This window comes from Arachis hypogaea, chromosome 6, assembly GCF_003086295.3.
Source record: "Arachis hypogaea cultivar Tifrunner chromosome 6, arahy.Tifrunner.gnm2.J5K5, whole genome shotgun sequence".
Lineage (NCBI taxonomy): Eukaryota > Viridiplantae > Streptophyta > Magnoliopsida > Fabales > Fabaceae > Arachis > Arachis hypogaea.
Window position 1 is genome coordinate 7,808,206 of NC_092041.1, and position 25,132 is coordinate 7,833,337.

The 25,132-nt window shown below is 36.8% G+C and overlaps 1 protein-coding gene and 1 pseudogene across 3 annotated transcripts; one reads left to right on the forward strand and one right to left on the reverse strand.

Annotated features, from left to right (window-relative positions):
• Window positions 1-3,795: 3,795 nt before the first annotated feature.
• Window positions 3,796-7,372, forward strand: LOC112805245 (tRNA (cytosine(38)-C(5))-methyltransferase 2). 3 transcript variants are annotated; one of them, XM_072196629.1, is made up of 9 exons: window positions 3,796-4,606; window positions 5,001-5,094; window positions 5,187-5,305; window positions 5,443-5,524; window positions 5,676-5,973; window positions 6,117-6,211; window positions 6,452-6,514; window positions 6,684-6,748; window positions 6,948-7,372. In XM_072196629.1, exons 3-9 carry the CDS (start codon window positions 5,289-5,291, stop codon window positions 7,108-7,110), a joined length of 783 nt encoding a protein of 260 aa, XP_072052730.1. In that variant the 5' UTR covers window positions 3,796-4,606; window positions 5,001-5,094; window positions 5,187-5,288; the 3' UTR covers window positions 7,111-7,372. The 3 variants fall into 3 exon arrangements, with proteins under 3 accessions (XP_072052730.1, XP_072052727.1, XP_025703432.2); XM_072196626.1 differs by having other exon boundaries at window positions 3,799-4,606; window positions 5,187-5,331; XM_025847647.3 differs by having other exon boundaries at window positions 3,799-4,606; window positions 5,402-5,524.
• A 506-nt stretch (window positions 7,373-7,878) lies between these two features.
• LOC112695757 (uncharacterized) lies at window positions 7,879-12,365 on the reverse strand (annotated as a pseudogene).
• Between the last annotated feature and the right edge of the window lie 12,767 nt (window positions 12,366-25,132).

Below are 25,132 nucleotides of genomic sequence, written 5' to 3' on the forward strand. Positions count from 1 at the left end.
CTTAAATTTAAGTTTGGTGTTCCCGTAGTAATTTTTCTTTTAAAAATATTTTTTTAAAATATTAGTATTTTTTGTTTAATTTTTGAATTTTTAATTCACCTCTTTCCATTTATTTTCGAATTCTTCTTTTATTTTTATTATTCTTTATTTTATTTCTTTTCCAAAAAAAAATCTATTCTTTCTTCTTTACTTTTCTGTTTACCACATGGTGCGTTTAATTCTTTTTGGTACTTTGTGCTAAAGAAAAATAATGAAGGGAGGTCACATGGGTTATTACTCACATCCAATGAGTGATTCTTATTATTGTGGATGGAGGAACTACCCGAATTTTGGTTGACAAAGTCAAAACCAAAGAAACTTCAGTGCTCCATGTTCCAACTATCAAGAACCACAATCTCCGTATTCATACCAAGAACCACCACTTCTCTATCCATATCAAAAATCATCATCTTTCTACCCATATCAAGAGCCACCATCTCTCTATTCATACCAAAAACCATCCTCTTTTTACTCTTATCAAGAATCATCATCTCCTTCTTATTCATATCAAGAGCCACTATCTCCTTATTCACATCAAGAACCATCATCTCTTGAGCTTCTCATGAAAGAATTCATACATGATATAAGGACGAGTCTCAAAAATGTAGAGAAATATGTGCAGTTGATTATCAAGCCCCAGGAAGAGGAACAAGCAAATTCCTTCCCAAGAGATATAATGCAAGATCCTCTGGAAGAAAATGAGGAAATCAATCAAAGGAGTCCATACTCCAGTCAATTAGAGAACTTTCCACCCTCACACATGGAAGAAGAGGAAGATGCAAAAACAAAGGAGGAAGATGCACCAACAAAGAAGGAAGATGCACAAACAAAGGAGGTTGTGAGGGATAAAAACAATTATAGGAATCTACACTGCAATGAAGCAGAGAATGGCATAGAAGGTGAGTCTATTGAACCACCAATTCAAGAAATTCTTGATGAAGGGTACACTCTAACCATCACACAACACCCAAATTTTGAAATCAAAGAAGTGAATTTTTTTATATTTTTTCATGTTTTACATGTGTTTTGGTCATGCAAAGTGATTAGAACAGGAACAGGAGCAATTAAAAAGAATTTTTGAGACCCTGGAGTTTTTCTTTGCTTGGAGACAAGCAAACTTTTAAGTTTGGTGTTGGAGGAGCATAACTGGAGGAATGAGATGGCCACCAGCATAACTGAGGTGGTTGAGTTGCTTTCATTCTATTTCCCCTTATGTTCTTATTTTGTTGTCTTCTATTTTCTGTTGATTTGATTCCCTGTATGATCTTTAGTACTTTCAGTTCTTAGATTTAGTTTCATTTTGTTATTTGCTTTTAGTTTAATAATTCAAAAAAAAAAAAAATTGTCTCATGTACCACTCACTAAACTTGAATCTAAAAAGAAAAGAAAAGAAGTGATGTATTGCATTAGAAATTGAGTTTATATTTAAGAGTAGTCTTATTATTTTAAATGTGGTGGTGTTATTTGTGATTTTGAATGCATGATATGAACAATGCATATTTGAATTTGAATCAAAGGATGTTAGTGCATAAGGAATAGGAATTTAGAGAACTATTATGAATTTTCTGAATTAAACAAAAGCTTAATCCTTGAAGCAAAATATATAGCAAAAGAAAAATAAAAGCAAGGTCCAAGACTCAGAGCATCAATGACTAGGGAGGTCTGACATGATTAAAAGCTCAAAGAGTTGTTTTCCTAGTCATATGCTTGTGGTATTCTTGTATCAAGCAATCCTTGAGACAGAATATTTAGAGTCGAGGCCAAATACATTTAGCAGAGTATGCCAAAGGCTTTGAGCACCACTGTCTGAGAGTAGCTGAAAGAAAAATCAGAATTTAAAGAGAGTTCCCCAGTTAAGTGCTTGTAGTGTTCTTGTATCAACTAACCATTGAGACAAAACATTTAAAGTCACGGCTAGACTCAAGGTGCAAAGCACCAAAGAAAAGAGAATTAAAGGAAATTTGTTGTGTTCAAGGATTAAACTGAAGTATAAAGATCAGAGAATTCATAATTTAATCCGGATTCTAATTCCGAATGACAGTGACATTCCTCTAATTCAAAGGAGAGTGAGATGCCAAAACTGTTAAAAATCACAATAGATAGACCCCACTTTAAGAAGATACATGGGCATAACTAAACTCTCACTTCTCATGCAAATTCACATCTTAATTATGTACTAATTTTGGTTGCTTGAGGACAAGCAACAATTCAAGTTTGGTGTTGTGATGCGTGAGCATCTTCTCTATCTTTTTCTAGGAAAAAATTGCATTCAAATTTTTGAGTTTAATCAAGATTTAATTACCTTTAGCCACTATGAATGCTACTTTGAGTTGTTTGCAATTTTTGTTTATTTCAGGTAGCATTCAGATGGATTTGACGGAGTTTTGTAGCAGAAAAGGAAGAAAGCGAATGATGCTGTCAATCCCGACCTCCTTGCACTCAAACAGGAATAACTTGAGCTACATAGATCCAATTGACGTGATTCTAGCAGCATTGAAAAGCTAACTTTCAGAACTATCCAACGATATATAATAGTATACCCTTTTCTTCCATTTCATATGGCCTCCTCCATGCTGAACTTGAGCTTTCTCAAGTTCAGCGCCAATGTGACAATTCCAAGGGAAGTTGCACGCATCACTCCACGCTGAACTTGGGTTAATCCAAGTTCAGCGTAGACTCAAGAAGAGAAAAAGAGTAGCCACTGCCTCCTCCACGCTGAACTTGGAAATTTCCAAGTTCAACGTGGACCTTAATGAACCCAATGGTTCCCACTCATCCCAGGATGCATTACACGTGAAGCTTTGCAAATTTTGATTTAACTTTTATTATTAAAATTAGGAAAAGATATTATTTTAGTTTTAGGAAATATATTTTACATTAATTAGGATTAGATATAAAAGGGAAAAGAATCAGCCCTTCGGGCTCTAATCTCTTCTCTTCGACCTCATTCCGCACTTTACAGTTTTTATGAATCCTAATTTTCTCTCTGAACCATGAGCAACTAAACCTCCACTGTTAAGGCTAGAAGCTCTGTCTATTGTATGGATTGATACTATTATTTTTCTATTTTAATTGATGTATACTGATTTATAATTTAAGAATTATTTTCGTTCTTTATTTTATGAATCTGGGTGGAACGGAAGTATGACCTTGGTTCTAATTGAGTTCTTGTATAACTTGGAAAAGCTCTTTACTTGAACAACAGCTTGAAACCATATTCTCCTAAATTTCTAATTATCTGGACTTAACAGGATACATGACATATAATCCTCTTATATTTGGGTAATTAGGATTTCTGTGGCATATAAACTAGAATTAAACTTCACCCTCTAATTGGAATTAAGTGACCAAAGAATTGGCGGTTGATGAATTTTTAGAGGAGATTAAAAAGGTATAAGGAATTAGGGTTTAGTCACATATAGTTTGCCATGAATTAAATCTTACATAATTAAAATAGTTAGTAAGAAAAGTCAATTCGGAAAATAGATAACTCTGAAGCCTTAACTGTTTCTCCATATATTATTCACAACTTGTTTACTGTTTGCTTTCTGATATCCTGAATTACTGTTTTATGCTTTTGAACCTTCAAACACCATTTTTTGCTTGTCTAACTAAGTAAATCACTCAACCATTGTTGCTTAGTCCATTAATTCTCGTGGGATCGACCCTCACTCACCTGAGGTATTATTTGGTACGACCCGGTGCACTTGCCGGTTAGTTTGTGGTTATAAATTCCGCACCAGTCTCCCCAATTTTAACACTGCTTTTACCTCAAAAACTAAAGAAAAAAGAAAGTAAAAGAATTGAGGTGCACTATAGAGAGTAACTTGCACAATGGATAGCTGTGATGAAAAAAAGAAAAGTTTATATTTTTATAAATTACCAAGAATCTGAATACTAATTGATGGATTTTGAAATTTAGCTTCCAGATCTTTTCATTTGTGGTTGTCTAATGGCAATATGGTACTCTATTCTTTAAAGTGTACCTTGCATTTCGGAGGATGCATCTTGATACTTGCAGTCATATAGGCCAGGACAAAGTATTTTGTCCCGGAAGTTTTCCTGCATGTTAGCATGCCTGCTGTTGCCCATTGGTTGAAGACATATCAAGCCTTTTGTGTTTTAGTTTCGGAAAAACCAGTACTAACATAATTATTTGCAACTTGCAAGGAGGGGTGTTCCTGCAAAATAAGGCTGATTATCTTTTTGGTTGGGGTGGCTTTTCAAACTTGCAGGAGGAGTGGAGGACAAATTGAGAATTTTAACCTAAAAAAAACTTGATAAAGGAAGAAACAATTGTATGGTCTAGAAGAACTCTAAAAATCTTTATGTCCATAGTATATTTTATCAACAAATCTAAATCTTACATTTTCTTTAATATTATATCTCAACAGTAAAAAAAGAGAAAGAATTATTATTGCTTGTGTTATCATCAGAGGCTTAAGCCTCTATTTATACTCGTACAAAACTTCGAGCAGGGGTGAAAGCTCAAGTGGTTGAAGCATTTGAAATCAACGACAGAGCCAACGATGTTTACGAGCATACTTTCGGTCATCGTCCTTATCAGGTTTTTTGCTTTTTGTGCTTCTGCGTAATGGCTAATTCTTTCGGTCAATGAATTCTGGTACAGTAATTAAAGTTTCGTGCTTGTGCATAGTTCTAGTTAGTTCAGTGTCTCCAGGTTATTCACACTTTAGTAATAGTTAGGTTTTAGTATAGTATGCTATGTTATGTAATCGCTTTAAGTTCAAAATTAATGGGATTTATTTGTAGATTATGAGGTTTTAGCTTTATTCTTCATTTAGATGAAATGGCTTGTCTTCTTGTCATTCGATGTTCGGAGTTTGACTTTGGCTATTGTTTTCGATACTACATGAATTTGGATACTTAGCTACAGAGACATAGCCGAGACAAAAATATTGTGCTGCTGATCTTGGTTTTGTTTATGTTTCTTTGCTTAGGGAAATATTCAATGCTTGACTGCGGCTGATCTCGACGGCTATGGCGCAGATGCATGGCTTCTTTCTCCTCCCTGCCAACCTTACACGCGGCAAGGTGAACCTTTTTTTCGTTCCTTCTCATTTTCCTATTCTGTGGGTTACTTTATCCTATTTTAGCCAAAGTTGCTCAATGATCTTGTGTTATAGGTCTCCAGAAGGACACTGGTGATGCTCGGGCATTTTCTTTTCTTCAGATTCTTGAGCTTATGCCATTCTTATTGAAGCCTCCAAGCTTGTTATTCGTAGAAAATGTTGTTGGCTTCGAGGTTTGTCAACTTGGATTAACTCATAAGTACAAGTCTCGTTTCATTAGTGATTTTCTCTATTCACTTCCTTTTTCTTTGTACTCGTGTTGCATACAGACATCTGACACACATGCAAAACTGATTGAAATATTGGACAGAACAAATTTTGTTACACAGGAGTTCATTTTGAGCCCACTACAGTTTGGAATCCCATATTCTAGGCCTCGATATTTTTGTCTGGTAGGGTATTATGGTCCTTGGTGTATGCTTTCTTTATCTTAAATAAGAATTTTAAAAGGTTTTGGTTGTATTCTATGTCATCAAGGAAACAGCTGGAGCTATCCTATATGCTTTGGGACACAATCATCTGGTTGTTATCTAATTGTTTCAGGCTAAGAGAAAGCCCTACTCTTTTGTTAATGAAATTTGGAACAGACAACTGATTCAATCTCCAAGACCATATGAGCATTTTGATACAGCGTTTATTGAAGATGATTTATCACAAGAGGACAGGCATAAGTTGTTGCAGTCATGTCAATCTATTGAAAGTTTTCTTGAGTTAAAGAATCCTAGCAATAATATTGAGGCTGAATATGCAACTTTGGGCAAAGGTGATGATAATGTCTGTGACTCTTTACAGCAGTATTATGTTCCCCTGAGTTTGGTTGAGCGGTGGGGAAGTGCTATGGGTATCCACCCTTACATTAATTATTGCAGTATATTCAAATCAGCATATTATAATATTTTCTTTTTTTTGGTTTTGGGGGGGGGGGGGGGGGGTTTAGTATTAACAGTATTATTTCTGAACTCTTGTTTCCTTAAAAGAGCCTAGATGTTGTCTATCCTGATTCAAAGCGCTGCTGCTGTTTCACAAAATGTGATTACAGATATGTGAAGGGAACTGGATCCCTTTTGGCGACTGTTCAGGTAGGATTTCTAATTGGTAGAAATCTTTTTTGATGTATTGTTTAATGTATTCTCATAACAATGTAATTCGTGTTATTGCCTTTCAAGCACTATGATGCTGTTTGTGCTTTGCAATCATCATTATATCTAACATTTTTGGTAGCTATTCATAGTTGTGACTTTGATGGACTAAATTGTTGATACATTGGGTACCTATGAAACTGTTCTCACTCTTTGATGTCCTCCATTTTGTACATTTAGCCAAAGAAGAGGGATGAAGCATCATTGAAGGAGCAGTGCCTTAGATATTTTACCCCTAGAGAGGTGGGTGATTTCTTTATATCCCATTATTCTATAGCTTCTATGTTGGTACTTAGCATTATTATATAGAATGCCATGCATTTGTGTCCATGAATGCTCGGTAAAATTGTATTGTCTTCATTTCATTGCATATAACTAATCTACAAGGTACTTCTTGTCGTCCCATGACTAGGTTGCAAACATTCATTCGTTTCCTGAAGATTTCAAGTTTCCAGATTACATTAGTCTCAAACAACGGTATGCCATTTACTATTTCAAGTTTTTGGTACTTAGTGTCAATTCCATGTAGAAACATCCATTAAATGTAGTTATTGCTGTCTAGAATTTGAGTTCAATATTACCTGCTTTTCATGACCCAAGGTCAGATAAGTTTCCATATTGGCATGCTTAATTCTATTGATTTTGTTTATCTTATCAATCTTACTTTCTTTTGCAGGTATGCTTTGCTAGGAAACAGTTTAAGCATAGCAGTTGTTGCTCCCTTACTTCAGTATCTTTTTCGCCAATCCGTAGTTATTTTCGGTCTCATTGATATGATTCATTCACTAGCAGCTGATATTTTCGAATCATGCCATTGCCTCCTACAATTTTTGCAATGACAATCGGAGATCCTGCAACTGGTTCATTTCCCCGAAAACCACATTCAATCATGTGATCGTAGTTATCAATACTCCCTAGGTAGTTGTGAAATGTAATCGGAATTTGAAAGGGATTAGAAATGTTATATTCAAGCATGTTGCAGGGTCATGATCAGTTTTCGTCGTGCTTCCAGTTCTTTACATTATTGAATTTAATTATAACAGTAGTATTCTTTTGGTATAACAGCCTCAGAAAGCTAGCTATCTAAGGCTTTCATTGGAATCTTTGGTCCTAATTATAGCAGGCAATTATGAGTAATCCTAAGGCAATTTTCATTCTCAAAAACACAATCTTTTCTAGTTTCGCTGATCAAACAATGAAAATAAGTAAATAACTTCTTAACAACCTTGAAAAGCACACTTCAAAATCCATTAATCAGCTACCAAAAATTTAACCTTGCCAAGAGATGAAGCCAACTCAGTAGGCTAATGAATAATATGACTATGCTTCTGATCAATTCTCAACAAATCAGTCCAACGGTTCATATATTTGTTTAGACTTAGAAGTGTATAAATAAGATACACGAAAAATCGCTAATAACATCACCAATCCAAAACAAAACTCATAAGGGTATAACTTGAGCATTACAGTAGTTAGTCATATGCTGGAACACAGGAAATTCACGCATATACCATTGTACTCGACCCCTAAATGCTATTCATGTATCAAAATCATCAAGCAACTTACTGAACTCTTGAAGCCACCGCATATTAACAAGACACCGCTTATAGAAGAATTCCTCATTCATTCATGCATAATAATAGTACGACGTAGAAGGATATAAATTTAGCATTCAAAAGTAGGCATCACTAGGTAAGTCCAGATATGATAAAACATTATTGTTAATATGGACATAATAAAAATACTGACAAGTGCTTAAAACAACAGATATCAATTAGTGCCTAAACTATGATCTACACTAACATCATCAACTCTGGTCTGCTGTACACATTGTTCTGCTCATCCTCCAAGATCGGGTATGCAGCTACAAGAGCATCCTGAGCTCCGATGTACAGTGAATTATAGATCTTCCAGTACACTTCCCTAACCTTTCTTGCCGGGTGGAACAGCCCTTGGAGGCAGTAGTTGAGAATAACGGCAGCACCCAAGGCTACCCTCATCCCTTCGATGGCTTCCATCACAGCATTGATCACGTGTGGAGAGGTTTCGAAAATGTTTGGCCAGACATAGTTCAGCAAATGGACTAGAGCATCCTCACAACCCAATCCAGCTACTCCCAGCGCCATGTGCTTCACAGCAGAAGCCACCGTCTGCCTATGAACCAAATCTCTGTCCATGAGAGCATCCTCAAGCAATGGAGTCACAGCATAGATGTAGTCCTTTCCCATTTCACCAATGTATTCAAAGAGGAAAGAAAGTGACTTGAGGACACCATTTTGCACATTGAGCTCTGGCACACGGTACTCATTCATCAAAGCAGGTAACACTGTGAAAGGTGAGCACGTCTCTGCAACTATTGCAATTGCTACAGTAGTGCAGACACGGTTCTGCCTCTCCTGCACCTTGAGGTTATTCAGAAGAGTTGCCAAGACATCCTGTGGACCAATGGCTTTTGCAATATAACCAAAAGTGTTCACAGTCGCCCTTCGGATTCCCTTCTTGTGTGCCTTCAGCATCTCAAGAAGCTCAAAACAGATCCTCATCCATTCTCTAGCTGGCACAAACTCTGCACCACGGTCAGCAATTCTCCCCACAAGATCAATACAATTTTCCTGCACTTTCTCATGCCTATTCTTCAAAATTGGTGTCAACCTGGGAAGCAAATCTTTGATAGGTGGAGCCATCTTCGTCATACCAATAACATTGACGATTGACTTGAGAGCTCCCAAAATTGACCCAAGAACTTCGGGATATTCCTCTCCCAAATATTCATACAACACAACACCAAGATGGCCCATCAGTTGTTCCTCATGGCACTGCTTCATAACAACAGCAATCCTTGAAATAAGGTCTGTTGCTTGCTGTCTCACCTTTGCACTCTTGTTGTTTAAACGCCATTTGATGGTACCACAAATCTGAGGAAGATAAGGTTTCACTCTCTGCCCAAGGGAGTTCACAACAGCACCAAACCCATTAAGCATCACATTAGCATCATCACTGGTCTGCTCTTGGAATGCGTATAGAATACCATCAATGAGAAGCTCTTCTAACCTTGCATCTATATCAGATAATCCCAAGTTCGTGACCACCTTCTCAATAGTCTCCATAACCATTCGCCTGTAAGGTTCACTTTCATCTTTAAGATCCTCAACTATCCTTCCAACAATATCAGCAACACCAACTTTATTAGCAATCTCTACAGTAGTCTCGACAAGTTGCTTATAATTTCTTCTATCTAGAGCCATCCTCCTAACCCAGAAATTCCTGAAAAACTCAGGGAGGATATCATTTCGAATATAATCCGCCTCCACACCCTCGGTGCTCACACATTGCTTCACCACTTTCAGAACTATTTTCTTCATTTCCTCATCAGGTGACTGGAATTCACGAATCAGAATAAGCATCACTTCTTTAGTATAGTAACTGGCATATAGAGCTTCCATCAATGGAATGATAAAACCAATGGCCTTCAAAAATGCAGCCAAAACCTTACCACGGTGTTGCCTGATACCCTTCCATAGTGGCTTCAACACAGAGTCAAAACTTTCAATACCATAAGGAGCTGCAGCCTCTGCAAGAGCAGCAAGAGACAAAGCAGTGATGGTTCTCACTTTCTGATTCTCATCATTCAGACCATGCTCAATAATTTCCACAAGGGATCTCAAATGTGGCAAAACTGCACAACCAATTAAAATAGCAATCTGTTGAACAATCTTAATCCCCGTGTGCCGAGCCTGCCATGATTTCTTACTTTGACAGACAGCCTTCAAAAAGGGCAAGAGCGCAGGAATACCAAGAGCTGAAGCAACAACACTAAAAGCCCTAGCAGTAGTGTTCCTAACATATTCATCGATGTTATCAATATCAGGTCGCATGGCTGCAATCATAGTGGCCAAACCAGCAGCCTTACTAAGGTTAGAGATGATTTCTCTCCCCTCCACACGGGCATAGTAGTCTACATCAATCAACAAAGGTTCAATCACAACAAGAATCTTATGCACATAAGGGCGAACCAATTCATCCAATTTATACAAAACCCTATCAATTACCTTAACCAACAAGTGCCTCTCTTGGTCCTCCAGTGTAGGTTGCATGAGCAGAGGCAAAATCCTGTTAAACAACGGCCCAGCACCAAACTCACGAGCCTTATCAGTGAGCTGTCTTAGAGCTGTTTTCCTTTGAGGGGGCGTTCCATTCTTTACCTTGAGCAGAAGTTTCATGATCTTCCTCTCTTTCTGCTCATCAGGTGACAACTCCTCTTCATTTTCTTCATTCAACAAAGCACCAAAATACTGGTAATCCTCGGGTTTCATGAATGGCAACCCACCAGGTGCTTCCTTAGGAACATCAAACTGCTGACCACGGTTCTCCTCAGGGATCTGATAAAGAGGAGTCCCCATCGGAGTAGGCGTTGCGAGAAGCTTCCTCGCAGGGGTCCTAATAGGCACATATGAAGCAGGTGGCTCCAAAATCTTATACCCTTCTTGAGGAAACATGGCATCAAGCTCCTCATCAGTCAAAGGCCTATTCCTCTCCTCAATATCCCTCTCCCACCTCAACAAATTATACTGCTCCGGGTTCACAGAGCCACGCAATTGCCCGGGGGTTGGAGTGGCCAGTCCAAACCCACCAGCAGGGGTCACACCAGGGGTATAAGCAGCTGCAGGGGTAGCACCGGGCAAAGGGGTTGCGCTGCCCATAATAGCAGGAGTTTCATCCCACCTAGAACCCTGCCTCTTCGGGGTTGGGGTAGCCATGCCAGAGAGCTTAGGGGTAGCATCCCAAGTCATCCCAGCAGGCGTAGCACCAGGGGTAACACCACCAGCAGGTGTTGCATCTGAGTAAACCAACCTCCCAGGCGTAGGAGTCTCATCCCATCTGTTCCTCCTTCCCGGAGTCGCGTCAGTCACCCTCCCCGGGGTAAGGGTGGCATCCCACCTCCCCGGAGTTGTGTCCGGCATATCCCAATCCGAGGTTTTCGACTTCTTTGCAGCACCACCCTCATCTTGTGACTGGTCCCACCTGTTCCTCCGCTTCTGCTGTTGCTGTTGCTGCTGCTGCTGCGGTGCAGCCTGTGGTGGCGCCGCCTTAGCAGCCTCCTCCTCTTCCTTCTTCTTCTTAGCAATGGCCTTCAATGTCTCCTCCTTCTCCCTCTTCAGCGCCTGCTCCCTCATGACATCGGCGTAGGTCCTGACGGAGGGGTCCGGTGTCTTCTCGCCAGCAGAGAAGGGATCGTGGCGCTCCGGTGAGATGACCCGGTTGAGACTCCTTTGGTGGTACTCACCCTCCCTGTCGGTAATCTTCTGCGGCTTCCTGAACCCCAATTCGGTGTCGCTGTCATCACCACCGGGCATCTCCTTGAGCAGAGATTTGGGGGCAGTAAAGGAGGCAAGCTTGCGAGGAACCTCGTTATCCATGGCATCGATATTCTCTTCATCATCATTGGCAGGGATTGAGGTGAGGTAGGAGCCCTTGTCGGAACCGCCATAGAGGTCAGTGTCGAAGGTGAGAGAAGTGAGGGATGCAAGTTGCTGCTCCTTCTTCTTGCGGTCGTCCTGCGTCTTCGCAATCTCTGGATCCAAAGACGCCATTTTTGTTGCGTTTCTGATGCTTCTTAATTGATATTAGCGTCAATCCTAGGGAGACTGAAGATTAGGGTTTGAAAGAGTGAGAAAGTGACGAAGAAGGCGAAACGGTTCTGAGAAGTGACAAGAAACGAACCAGGGTGGCCGAGGGGTGTGCATGGCCCGGCCCGGCTCAAAGATTCGGCCCGGTCTCGTACACTTTAGGGACTAATTTGGTGTGATTTCATCAGGTTTAAGGTCGGGTATGGGTGTCAAAAATAGACCCGATCATTATTTCGGGTTGGGTCCGGGTCATAGCTCGGATCACCCGAAATCGGATCGGTGGCCCGGTCATTATACATAATTAATATTTTGTGTTATTAGTGATGGATGCTGGCTATTATAATGTGAAATTTAAGTGTTGTAAACCTTAATATTTTGTGTTATTAGTCATTATATATAAGACTATAAGTTAATATTTTATGTTTAAAATGCATAAGACTTTAGACTAATACATAAACTTGTGTTATTTGTATTGATTTAAATATTTGGTGTTATTAGGCAATATTAGTATTGATTATGGGTATACTTTAATTTTAGAGAAGAGTTGGTTCTTATTATATTTTTCTAAGTGAATTTTACCATGTCAAATAATGATTGGAGTCTTGAAAATTTAGATATTTTTACATGCTAACTTACAAGAAAATATCAAGGTAATATAATGTTAACAGCCCGGTTTTCACCCGGTTTTTACCCGGTATAATCGTGACCCGAAAGTGTATAGGTTTCATCGGGTCTAGAGTCGGGTTCGGGTCTAATAAATAGGCCCGGTATATATTTCGGGTCAGGTCTGGGTCACATCAAATCCGGTTTCACCCGACCCATACACACCCCTAGCTGATATAATACTCCACTATTGTTTGGAATTGAGTATATACCCATTTTGGTCCTCAAAAAATTTCAAACCAGACATTTTAGTCTTCAACTAAAATTAATTACTCGATTGGTCCCTAACAATTAATTCCGTCAGTCACTTAGGTTCTTGGTTCCGTCAACTCTAACGGAAGACGAAATGGTCCCTGAAAACTCTAACATGGGACAAAATGATCCTTAACAACTCTAACAAGGGACAAAATGATCCCTGGCCTCTTTATTTGAAAACGACACTGTTCTTCCCCAATTTTTATCATATCTCGCATAACCCTAACATTCATACTTGCCTTCTTCACCTTCACAGTCTTCTTTTCCATCTTTTCCTTCCTCCTCTTTAACTCCAAGATTAAGCCATGGTGTAATTGTCACACGTGTCGCACTTACCTCAACATGTCATGGACCACACATCCTCAAGCAATATAGATTGTTGGACATTAGGACACGTCTTTGATAATATCACCTCCAATCCCGACAACGTCCACGACATCGTCAAGACCAAGTTCTATAACTACTCTAAGGGCACGCCTTTCTCTATTCTCCGGCAAGTAATATAGATTGTTGGACATTAGGATATCATGAGAAAATTCTTCTTTGACATCGTATGCAAATTCTCATTTGAAATAGACACCGAGTGCTTCATTCCTTCTTTCCCGGAGTCCAAGTTGGCAGACAGTTTCGACCTCGCATCCAAGCTATTACAACGAGCAATGTCGCCGTTGTCGCTCATATGGAAACGGAAGCGATTACTGAACATTGGTTCGGAGAAGAAGCTGAAGGAAGCGATCAGAGTGGTGGAGAATGTGGTCATGGAGATGTTAGGGCAGAGGAGGAGGGAGATGGCAACGACGACAACGAGTCTTAACAAATCAGACTTGCTGTCTAGATTCATGGGATCCATCAAAGACGACAACTAGTTGAGAGACATAGGCATTAGTTTCTTGAGTATGAATTGGTTGAGAACAAGTTGATAATTTTTTTCTTGTGAACATTAAATTTATAGAGTGTGCATTGTGTAGTTTGAAGTTACAGTGTTAGACTGTTAGTGTTATACGAGATATGATGGAAATTGGGAGAGAACAGTGTCATTTCTGAACAGAGGAGATTAGGGACCATTTTGTCCCCTGTTAGAGTTGTCAGGGACTATTTTGTCCTCTGTTAAAATTAACGGAATAAAGGATATAAGTGACTGACGGAGTATATTGTTAGGGACCAATCGAGTAATTAATTTTAGTTAAGGACTAAAGTGTCCAGTCTAAAATTCTTTGAGAACCAAAATGAGTATATACTCTTTGGAATTTTAAAGTTCCATAAAAATTTACAAAGAAAGATTTTATCTTTATACTAAATTTAGGCCATGGATTCCTTACTCCCACTTTTATGTGGGAATACTATTAATCGGTCTAAAAATATTTACAAATTGAATTCCTTTTTTATTTTTAAAAAAAACTAATGATTAAAATTTTGTCTCTCTAGTTTTGCTTTTCACTAGGGGTGTAATCGGTTCGGTTTGGTTTGAGTTTGGACCGAAAACCAACCAAACCGACCTGATCGGTTTTACAATGATACCAACCATTCGGTTGGCTACTGTTTGAACAACCGAACTGAACCGAACCGAACCAACAGCGGTTTGGTTCAGTCAATTTTTTCGATTTTTTTACACCTAATAATCAGTATTTAAATTACCATAAAATGAAGTTTAAAACTGTCAATAAACTAGAATAACATGAGTATATTACATCCAAATTCAATACAAATTCAACTTAATTAAACATAAAATAAAGACAATTAAAAATGTCTAGCAAAACAACAAAAATAAACATACTTTAAACCGAAACAATCACTTTAAAACAAATAAAAACCAAACAGCCACCATGCTTAATCTGAATCCACACCAGACTCATCATCATCTTTTCCGGTTGGTGCAATTTCTACAAAAATAAAACAAAAAAATCAATATAGATTATAAACATAAACATAATATAGATTATAAATTATAAACATATAAATCAGCATCCAAACTCATCAACTTCACTAAAAGTATTGTTTCCAGCAACAAATTCAACATTAATACTTGTTTAAAAATATTGTTTTCAACATTTAAAGCTTATATATGTGTAGCTTTGAGAGTAATAGTTAAAATTTATAAATTAAAATAGTGTGTGTGTGTGTGTGAGAGAGAATTATGTGCAGAGAGTAGAGAATTATTAATTATAATGCAGTGGTTGAAGTATAAAAGATAAACTTGTAGCTAACCAAAATATCCCAAAAGATAAATTTGTGGCTAACCAAAATATCCCAAATCCATAACTTATAGAAAAAAGAACACCAAAAATTAAATTACGAAGATACTTAGACAGAAAAAGGTATCCAACTCCCTCAGGTTCATAGTTATTAGTTAATTACAATTCATTATTCATCTACGATATATTTATCTATCTATCAATCTATCAATATATGCACACAGAGAGTAAGCAAGTAAATGATAAGAAGAATCAAAGCAGAATTCATTTCATTAACAGCTTATAAGCAGAACCAAAGCAGCTCATAAGCAGCTCATAAATAGAACCATAATTAATTTATTTTTAAAGCCAATCAACAGAATTTAAATGACCATAAACAATCAGAGACAGCAACATAAAATTAATGAAATGAGGGATATGTATGTTCTATATATAAATTGAAAATTTCTCAATGATGATGATGACCTTTAATTCCAATGTGAGTTGTAACTTTTCCCAGTATTTTTAGATTTATAATTACATACACACATTCATTTAAAACAAGAGAAAAAAGACACCAAGATAAATTACATAATATTCAAAACTCATCCAACAAGATTAGCAAGTAGCAAGCCAAGACCTTTAAATGTATATTCTGGATTCAAACAGCTACACTTACATGATTATATATACTGAACAATAAAGGACTTATGAAAAACTGATCTTTTGATTGAAATTGGATACATTTTTCAAATTGAAGATTGGTGAGACATCTTAAACCATGATCATGTGTTCTGAGTATAAATAATAATAATAATACTCAAACAATTAACTAGTTCCATTATAATGTGATTGCCTGATTAGACACAAAGGCTATATTATTATTGGAGGTACAAAATGAAAGGGCAGCATAATTCAGGTTAAATCAAGTACAAATATCACTAAAAATCCTACTAAAGTTATATATTCTGTTAAAAAAATATTGCAGACTATGATCTTTATACAGAACAATTATTCAATTCAGCGAACAACAAGCGGATGGAAATGTGGGTCTTAATTAAGCTTGTTTTCACCATTCGGAATTAAAGATTTTTTTAAGGCGATAATATATTTTAACATCCCCAGGTTAGGACATGAAAATTGATCGGAAAAGATTCTTCTCTGTGTTTCATTGGTGAGTTTATTGACAATATATACATTAATTTGTGTAAAAAAAATTATAATGAAGGACAAATTCTAACCTCCGAAGAAGATATTATTCAGTTGCTTTTTGCAGGAGAGGGCTCAGCGACTAGACTGCTGCTCGGCGACCAGAGTGCTGCTCCGCTTAGGGTTTGTTGCCACGACTTATGACTGGACGGCGGCTTCGAGCGACGGTGGAGGGCGTGAACTGGATGATGCTTCTGGCTACACGATGGCGCTGCTCTTTGCTATGCCTGCGAGTCTGCGTCGGAGATGAATGGATGACTTGCAACGGCTTCGAGCGACGGTGGAGGGCTTCTTTGATGGTGGATGATGCTCTCTGGATCTCTGGCTCTCTCAACCTCTCATTCTCTCAGTCATGGCCGCATGGAGGAGGAAGAATAGAAGATGGGTTGGAAAGTGGGTGTCTGTGTGAATGAGGGCTGCACGAGTGAAAGGGAAAGAGGGTGAAGGGGTTTCAGATTTAGGCTTTTATAACTAGGTTAAACTACGGGTAAACCAGTAAAAACAATCACTAGAGAGCATCTACCTCGGTTCGGTTCGGTTCGGTTCGATTTCTACCAAACTAACCAAAAACCGAACGGAACCGATCGGTTTAATTCAGAAAAAAACCGATTTTTTCGGTTTTTCATTCGGTTGTTGTAATTTTCGGTTCGATTTTGCGGTATTTTTCGGTCCGGTTCGGTAACTTACACCCCTACTTTTCACACTTTTTTTTCTTTTATTGTAACTATAGTTTCAGAGATGAGAGATATCTCTGCTAGAGTTTTTTTAATAATGCTCATGTTCTCCCATCTCTGCAGCTACCACTGTGGCTATCGCTGCCTGCACTCAGCACTACCACCACCACTTCTACTGCCGTCACACCACACTTTTCGGTCCTCTGCATTGTTGTGCTTCGTCTCTGCCCATGTGAACTACTCAGGTTTCATTTTATTTTATTTTGTTTTAATGCTTTTTCTATGTTAATTCTTGTGAATTTGAAAGTTTTTCTGCTCTCTTCGCACCATAGTTTTTATTTTATTTTATCCCTCTACCCTGCATTTTTGCTTTTTCGAGAAGAAATTGGGGTAAGTCGCTGAAGCAATCTTAATTAAAGAAGACATGAGTCCCAGAGATACATCATACGAAATTGGTCTTTCTTTATCAATTAGAAGTTAAATCTTGTTGTCTATATGATTGTTAGATTTAATTGATTAATTTTTATTTTGTAATGTGTTTGCATAAAGAATTAATTGATGGAACATGTTCATGAGAATTGAAAATCTTATTCTCTTCTAGCAAAGAACTATCTTAATTAATTTTGGATTCTTTTTGTAGCATGTACTTTTAGTTATATACTATCAAATGTACTTTCTGTCATCCTAATGTAGTAGAGTTGTATTCAGTATTCAGTGTTAGTAAGGAAGAAAATAGGCTTCATCAGTTGTGAGCAAGGAGAATAGGCACTGTTTATCCTCTGCATTCCTAATTCACTGTTTGTTATTTAAGTGAATTTGAAATTTCTTGCTCTAGCATGATCCAACAATAATCTTTATAAAGTTATTTGGCAGAGTATGCCTTTTGAGAAGTGTGCAAATGTATAATTTTGATTGGCAATAAATTTATTTATGAGTTTAATAAATTGTATAGTAAACCAGTTTTCAATTAAAAGTTTCCCATCCTTATATGTCGGTGATCATATATTGCGTTTGTGAGAATCATAATAGTTTGCACTACCTTTGGCTATAGCTTTCCACATAGAATACATACCACAACCAAAAGAAAGCTGTAAATTTGATGACATGTAACATGGTTAGATTAGATGTATCCATATATCTAGAATGTGCACAACTTAATAATCCATATTTGTGTTCGTCGGTCATCAATCTTAAATTTTATACATAAAATACAGTGTAGAGTGAAATAGATACCTGAATGCAAACGGGCTTTTGTGTTCATGCTTGATGAGTTGGAGCCATTCGAGGGTTGGTCGCAGGGATCGTTCCATGTTCGCCTGGCGAGAGGCACGTGTGACTGTGGCCTTTTCCAATCACTCAATTACCCATGTCGTCATGCGTTGGCCGCCTCTGCCACCGTGAGTATCGAACGGGCCTATACGTCCATCCGGTATACACGCAGTAGGCTGTGTTCAAGGTATACCATTCGGAGTTTCCACCAATACTAGATGAGAAACTTTGGCCGAAGTAGTATGGGACACGCCTCCGGCATAACCCTGCCATGATCAGGAAGTCTACTGGCAGACCGATTTTCACCAGGTTTCGTAATGAGATGAACAAGGGCGAACACCAAGAGAAAATATACGGTCTATGCAGACATAGTCATACCCAAAGAAGTTGTCCAAACCAGCAGACGAACTAGGCCTAGTTTATGATTGTTACTTTGTATGTGTTTGGTTTATGATTTATGTTTGCATAGTTCATGTGTTTATGTATAACAAGTTATGTTTAAGTTTGTCTTATTTTCACTCATCATATTTTTTATTCCAAATTTGTACAATTAAATACAATGAATTCTAAATATTTTGTATCCTAAAATTGTACTCTGCCTGTGGCATTTTACATTAATTCTAAATATTACAGTACAAACTATAACCACGCTGACATGAAACATGCACAGAGCGAACAATATGTAACATAACTATTAGGTCAAACTACAAATATTACTTTATCAAAGTACATCAAAATACATTAATGGTAAAGAGAAAAGTAACTGCATACAACAAAAACTATCCGATGTCATCGACGGTGATCACCCTAGGAATGACGTCGATGGCCGGTGCCACACGGCGGTGACTACGTCTGTCTTTGAGGTCTGCTCGGACGTGAGTCTGCATGAGGCTGTGGGTGATACTCAGGGACGCCTGGCTGCATATGCAGCTGTGACGAGCCTGGATAGTATGGGACAGCATAACTATTAGAGTAGGATATCGGCGGATACGAAAAGTGATAAACCGGAAGTAAAAAATAATGTTTAAGAAAATAATGTTGGTTATCTCATTATTTAAGAAAACAATGTTATATAATGTTTTTAAGCAAAATGAACGTACTAAAAAAAATAGTATATTTATGAAAAAAGTTTGAAGCAAATTTTTTTTTTGAAATGTCTCATTTTCACATATTTGATCCAACTTAAAAATTAACAGATTAAATTTAGAAGTTTATGTTATTATTGCTGGCTAAATATACATTATTGGTTGTTGAATTTTTTAGTTGTGTACTATTAATTATTTTTTGTTTTGAAAAAATATTTATGCTTTTTAAAAGTAAGTTAAGTGAATAAGACTTATGCATAATTTTCACTCTATTTAAAAATACATAAAAATACTACTTTGGAATAAGAAGTGGCTACTTGGCTATTAACACATTTGTGTCAGCACTATTGCCATTCCTTGGAGATTTCATGAGTATCACAAGGGCTATCAGCACATTAAGTGAGGATGTGTATATTTGATCCGATTTTTTTTAGTATGGATTGAATTGAAATTTTGATTAAATCTGATATATATACACATTAATTGTGGAGCCTATGGCAGTGGAGTGGACCCTGTCTATATAGACCATCAGTGTACTAATAAAACCCTCAAATTATTATTGCAAGTTGCAAACACTTTAATTTTGAGGGACTAGTGCTTGTCTCGTTGCGAGTTATAACTTATAAGGACATTCATATGGAGACAGAAATATACTGTTGGCATCTTGCAACTGGAGTAAGTTTGGTTGTTGATGGAGTATATGAACTTGCCTAGCTATTATTACTATAGTATTATTAATATTGCACGTTGACTTAAGGAGTAAGGACACAAGGTCCCCCGGTCTGGGTCTTAGTCTCCTCAATTTGACGGACCACAATGCTTCGTGGTTCAGATGATGGTGGTTATCATATGACATAAGCATTATTCAGCGGTCCTTTCCTGATTCGAGTTTTGAGATAAAAATTCATTTGATTCGAACATTAATTTTATTTGTAGTATAATTTGTATTGAATATTTTTTTTAAATTCTGATTTAATCCGATTCAATTTTAAATTTGATTGAATTAGATTTGCGATTTTATAAATTAAAAAAAGATACATAACAAGTCTTAACATTAAATTTTAAATAATCAACAATAACATAATAAATCTCAATAATATCTTGAGTTGTTTTGGTTAAAAGAGCTTTATTAACCTATATTCTTAAAAAGTTTTATGTACATTCTCTTGTGAAAATCTGGCTCTGTTTTAAAGGTTCCAACTTTTAAATTTTTTATTATTCTTTAGGAACTCTTTGGAACTTGTATACAGGTATTGCTTCTATGAATATTTTGTTAAGCAGTCACACATTAAAGGGAAGCTTGTTGAACATAAGAAAGGGGGAACTTTCTGTGAATCACCAAAGGGAGGTTTTCTATCCTAATTTTTTCAATTTATTTTAATAATATTTGTTATCGAGGAGGAAATTGTTGAATTTGGAAAATAAATATTAAAATGATGATCAAACTTTATTAAAATATTAATTACATGCTCATTAAAATATTTTCAATTGTTTGTTATTTGATGTATTGGGTTTGGTGTGCAGGAAATAAAATAAAATGAATCTAGTGAAAGCCCATCCAGCCTTGTACAAAATTATTTCAAATATTAGTGGCTAAACCTTGAAATTAAGGAAGAATAGACAAGCCCATGAACCAAAATGGATGAATCAAAGAAAGGAACCCACGGTTCTCCAAGCATGCTTCGGTTACTTCATCCCTTGGTAATTGGAATTTGGAATTCAATTTGATTTAATTTCATTAAAATCTTCCACCGAAAGTTTCTCTCTTCTCTCTCCTTTCTCTTGCTTCGGTCACATCATGTGTTCATCCAAGAAAAGAAAGAAGAAAATGGAAGGTTCAGAGATCAGATTTTGAAGAAAGGAAAAAAGATTTTTGCCAAATCAAAGTGAAGAAAAGAAGGCTACAAATCGTAGCTACTCTCTCGGTCAAAGCACAAAAAAAAGTTTATTTTTTCATTTGTGCTTCACCGAGGATCAAAGAAGAAAGCTTCAAAGTCTCATGCATTGAAGAGGTAACTGATAAACCCCATTTGTAGGGTTTATCTTTTATTAATTTTAGGGGATTTTATAACATTTTACCCACATTTATTCAATGAAATAGCATGGTTTTGTATATTCTCCTTTAATTGTGCTTAAGAGTGAAAACATGCTTTTTAGGACTTAAAATAGCTAAATCTATTTCTCCTTGATTCCATTAGATGCCTTGATATGTTTGTTAAGTGATTTAAGGTTTAGGAGGCAAAGATTGGATCAAGGGAATGAAGAAAGAAAGCATGAAAAGTTGGAGAACTCATAAAGAAATGAAAGAACCGGAAAGCTGTCAAGCCGACCTCTTTGCACTTAAACGATCATAACTTGAGTTACAGAGGTCCAAATGATGCGGTTCCAGTTGGGTTAGAAAGCTAACATCCGGGGCTTCGAAACGATATAAGATTTTTCATAGTTGCTACACGTATGGTGGCGCGCACGCGCCGTTGCTGCCACCTGGTTCACTTAAAAGCAAAATGTGGCCAGCGATTTTAGAAGCCTTGTGGGCCCAATCCAACTCATTTCTGATGCTATTTAAGCCAAGGATTGAAGGGGGAATGAAGATACTTTTCGTACTTTCATACTTTAGATGTTAGTTACCATTAGTTCATTTCCACACATTAGGATTAGTTTAGAAATAGTTTCTAGAGAGAGAAGCTCTCTCTTCTCTCTAGAATTAGGATTAGGATTAGGTTTAGTTCTTAGATCTAGGTTTTAATCTTTGCTTTCTTCCACTTCTATCTCTCAATTCTTTGTTGCTACATTCATCTTCTTCTATTCTTTTGTTGTAATTTCTTTTATGTTGTTCTTATATTTTGTTGTAGATTTAGTATTGTTCCTTTCATTTTCTTTCAATTCAATAAGAGGTAATTCATAATAATTGTTCTTCTTTGCTTTTCTATTGTTGATCTCTTGCCTTTGTAGTTAGATCTCTCTTTAATTCTTGCAATTTATGTTGTTTACTTTTATTGCCTTTTATGTGTTTGTTGAAATGCCTCTTCTAGATATAGTATAGATTTTGTTCCTCTTGGCCTAGGTAGAGTAATTAGTGACACTTGAGTTATCTAATTCCTTTGTTGATTGGTAATTGGAGAGATTGCTAATTGGTTTGGAGTGCACTAAAGCTAGTCTTTCCTTGGGAGTTGGCTAGGACTTGTGGCTCAAGTCAATTCATCCACTTGACTTTCCTTTATTTAGTAAGGGTTAACTAAGTGGTAGCAATGAACAATTCTCATCACAATTGAGAAGGATAACTAGGATAGAACTTCTAGTTCTCATACCTTGCCAAGAGCCTTTTATAGTTGTTAGTTTATTTTCATTGCCATTTACTTTTCATGCTTCTTGTCCAAAAACCCCAAAATAACTCAACCAATAACAAAACACTTTATTACAATTCCTAGGGAGAACGACCCGAGGTTTGAATACTTCGGTTTATAAATTTTAGGGGTTTGTTTTAGTGACAAACAACTTTTTGTATGAAAGGATTATTGCTTGGTTTAGAAACTATACTTCGACGAGATTTTATTTTAGAAATTCTAAACCATCAAAAATCCAATCATCAGTAACCATGGAGAACGTAAAGCCTACATGGGTCAGAACCACGTCAACGATTAGAATCAAAACTTGGGGCCAAATTTAAGCTCAATGGTCAAGATTGAAAAAGCTTGAAGAAAAAGGATGAGAGAGAAAAGGTGAGCATGCATGCAACAGCCTTGGTCCTCTCAATCCTGTCTGATGAAGCTACTGCTACTCTGATGTTGGAGAAGAAGACACTGTGAGGGTTGAATTTGTTTCAACCTTGGAAGCTTCACTCTTCTATATTAAGGGTGAACGGCTAAAGGTTGAAAGTAAAGAGAGTAAGTAAAAAGCACAGAGTTCACTCTCAGAAGTTATTTGTACATCTTTCTATTTTGTGTCATGATCCTGTGGGGATTCTCTTGCAAGTTGAGTCAGTACTTTGTTGTTGAAAGTTAGGTTTGAGTCCTAGTCAAATTCAGATTGGATTTAGAAGCTGGATTAATCCCAAATAGGATTGGGTAGATCCTAGAGAAGGAATTAGTGTTTGTAATATGTTAAAGATAGTGAAATTTCGTCACTGTTGTGATGGAGATTGGATGTAGGCTACATTGCACCTTGTAGCTAAACTAGGATACATCTGGGTGTTATTTCTTCTTTCCTTCTACTTTTCTGTTTCTGTTACTAAGGAGACAAAAATGAAAATGTCTCTCACTTGATAACGAGACAAAAATAAAAATATCTCTTAAATTCTCTTGAAAAAGAAAAAAGCAATATTCAACAAAAAAAAGTAACTAAGATTCAACCCCTCCTTCTCTTAACCACTAATAACCATCAATAGTCATATTAGCCTGATTAATAATACTCTTAGGGTAGTGTTTCATTATTCCTTCCTAATAGGCTATGCTTCCACTTGTAAAATAGTTAAATGATAATAATTGACCGCTGGTACAACATTAGTGCAAACATCTCCTACTATATATAAATTTCAAGGCTCAAGTTAAAGACTCAAAATTACAAAGAATCAGTTACGATGGATCCAAAAATATTTTATGGGAGTTAATGACATATATATATTATTAATTATTGACAAATAAAATACAAAAATATCCAAAAATAAAACAGCATAATAAAAGGTGAGAATTTTCCAAAATAATATATTGAAAGTATTCATCCAATGGTACATGGTCGAAAAGTGAAAAAAAATCTTAGAAAAAAAAAGAATAATAAGTCGAATTGTATAAAACTAAGAGTTTGTTTCATAGAGATGACGATCTAAACTGGGAGTTCTTTGGATTTCACAGAGCAACTTGACAGAGCTTGCTAGAATGGCAGACGGCATTGAAGTAGAACCTTCAAAAATTAACTAATTGCGAACTTTCCAACGGTTTCAGCAAATGATAGCCAGCAATTGAGAATTACGGTCAGCATTCTTCAACGGGTTAAGTATCTCTGTTGATGTAAGCCCACCAAGTCCGAAAATCGTTAGGGCTTTGAGGGAAAAGACAGTCACGAAGATAACTCTAAGACCATACTTCTTTAATTCTAGAGCAATCGATCAAACAATGAGTGATTGTTTCTATTGCTTCATGACAGCAAGGGCATATTGACGATATAGATAGGATGCGGCGGTGAATCTGAGCTAGCACCAGAAGCCGACCATGGAGAGCTTTCTAGATAAATAGCTTAATTTTGTGAGGCAAGTTCAACTTCCATAGATCAATCCACGGCCTTTTCTGCTGCATATAATTAGGATAAAGTTCCAGAGGTGGATGGTGAAATAAATAGCCAATTCTGTAACCTGAAGCTGTATCATATTGCTTGAATTTGTTCAAATTCCATTGCAATTTGTCCCTACTCTGTTGAATTTTGACTGACAAAATCCTATCTGCAACGTCTTGGGAAAATAATTCTTGAATAAAATTCTGATTCCAATTTTTGTTTTCAGTAATTAAGTCTTTAACTCTTGGAACCAACTCATAAACAGCATGTTTGTTTGGCATGTCAGAAATCATTAAAGGATACGAGGAGGCAGCCAAGAGTCCTTAAATGTTCGAATATTTTCATCAGTACCCACAGCCTAGTTAAGACCTTTTTCAACAATTTTTCGGCCTTCTAGTATGCTCCTCCATCCCCAAGAAGGTAAGTATCCAATTTCTACAGTTATAGCATACTATTATTAATGTATTTACCTCTTAGGATTTTGGATAATAGAGAAATAGGTTGTGTTACAAGTCGCCAAAATGGTTTGTCTAAAAGCGCTAGATTCTGAGATCTTTAAATCCAAGGCCTCCTTCTCTTCGTGGGCGAGTCATAGTGTCCCAGCTAATTCAAGTCATCCATCTTTCAGAACCTTTTTGTCCCC

Bases quoted from the DNA above. Each gene is read 5' to 3' on its own strand.
- LOC112805245 (XM_025847647.3), top strand. From the start codon at position 5,246: ATGCCATTCTTATTGAAGCCTCCAAGCTTGTTATTCGTAGAAAATGTT. The intron at 5,306-5,401 runs GTTTGTCAACTT...TGTTGCATACAG, and splicing joins AAAATGTTGTTGGCTTCGAG to ACATCTGACACACATGCAAA. The intron at 5,525-5,675 runs GTAGGGTATTAT...TAATTGTTTCAG, and splicing joins GGCCTCGATATTTTTGTCTG to GCTAAGAGAAAGCCCTACTC.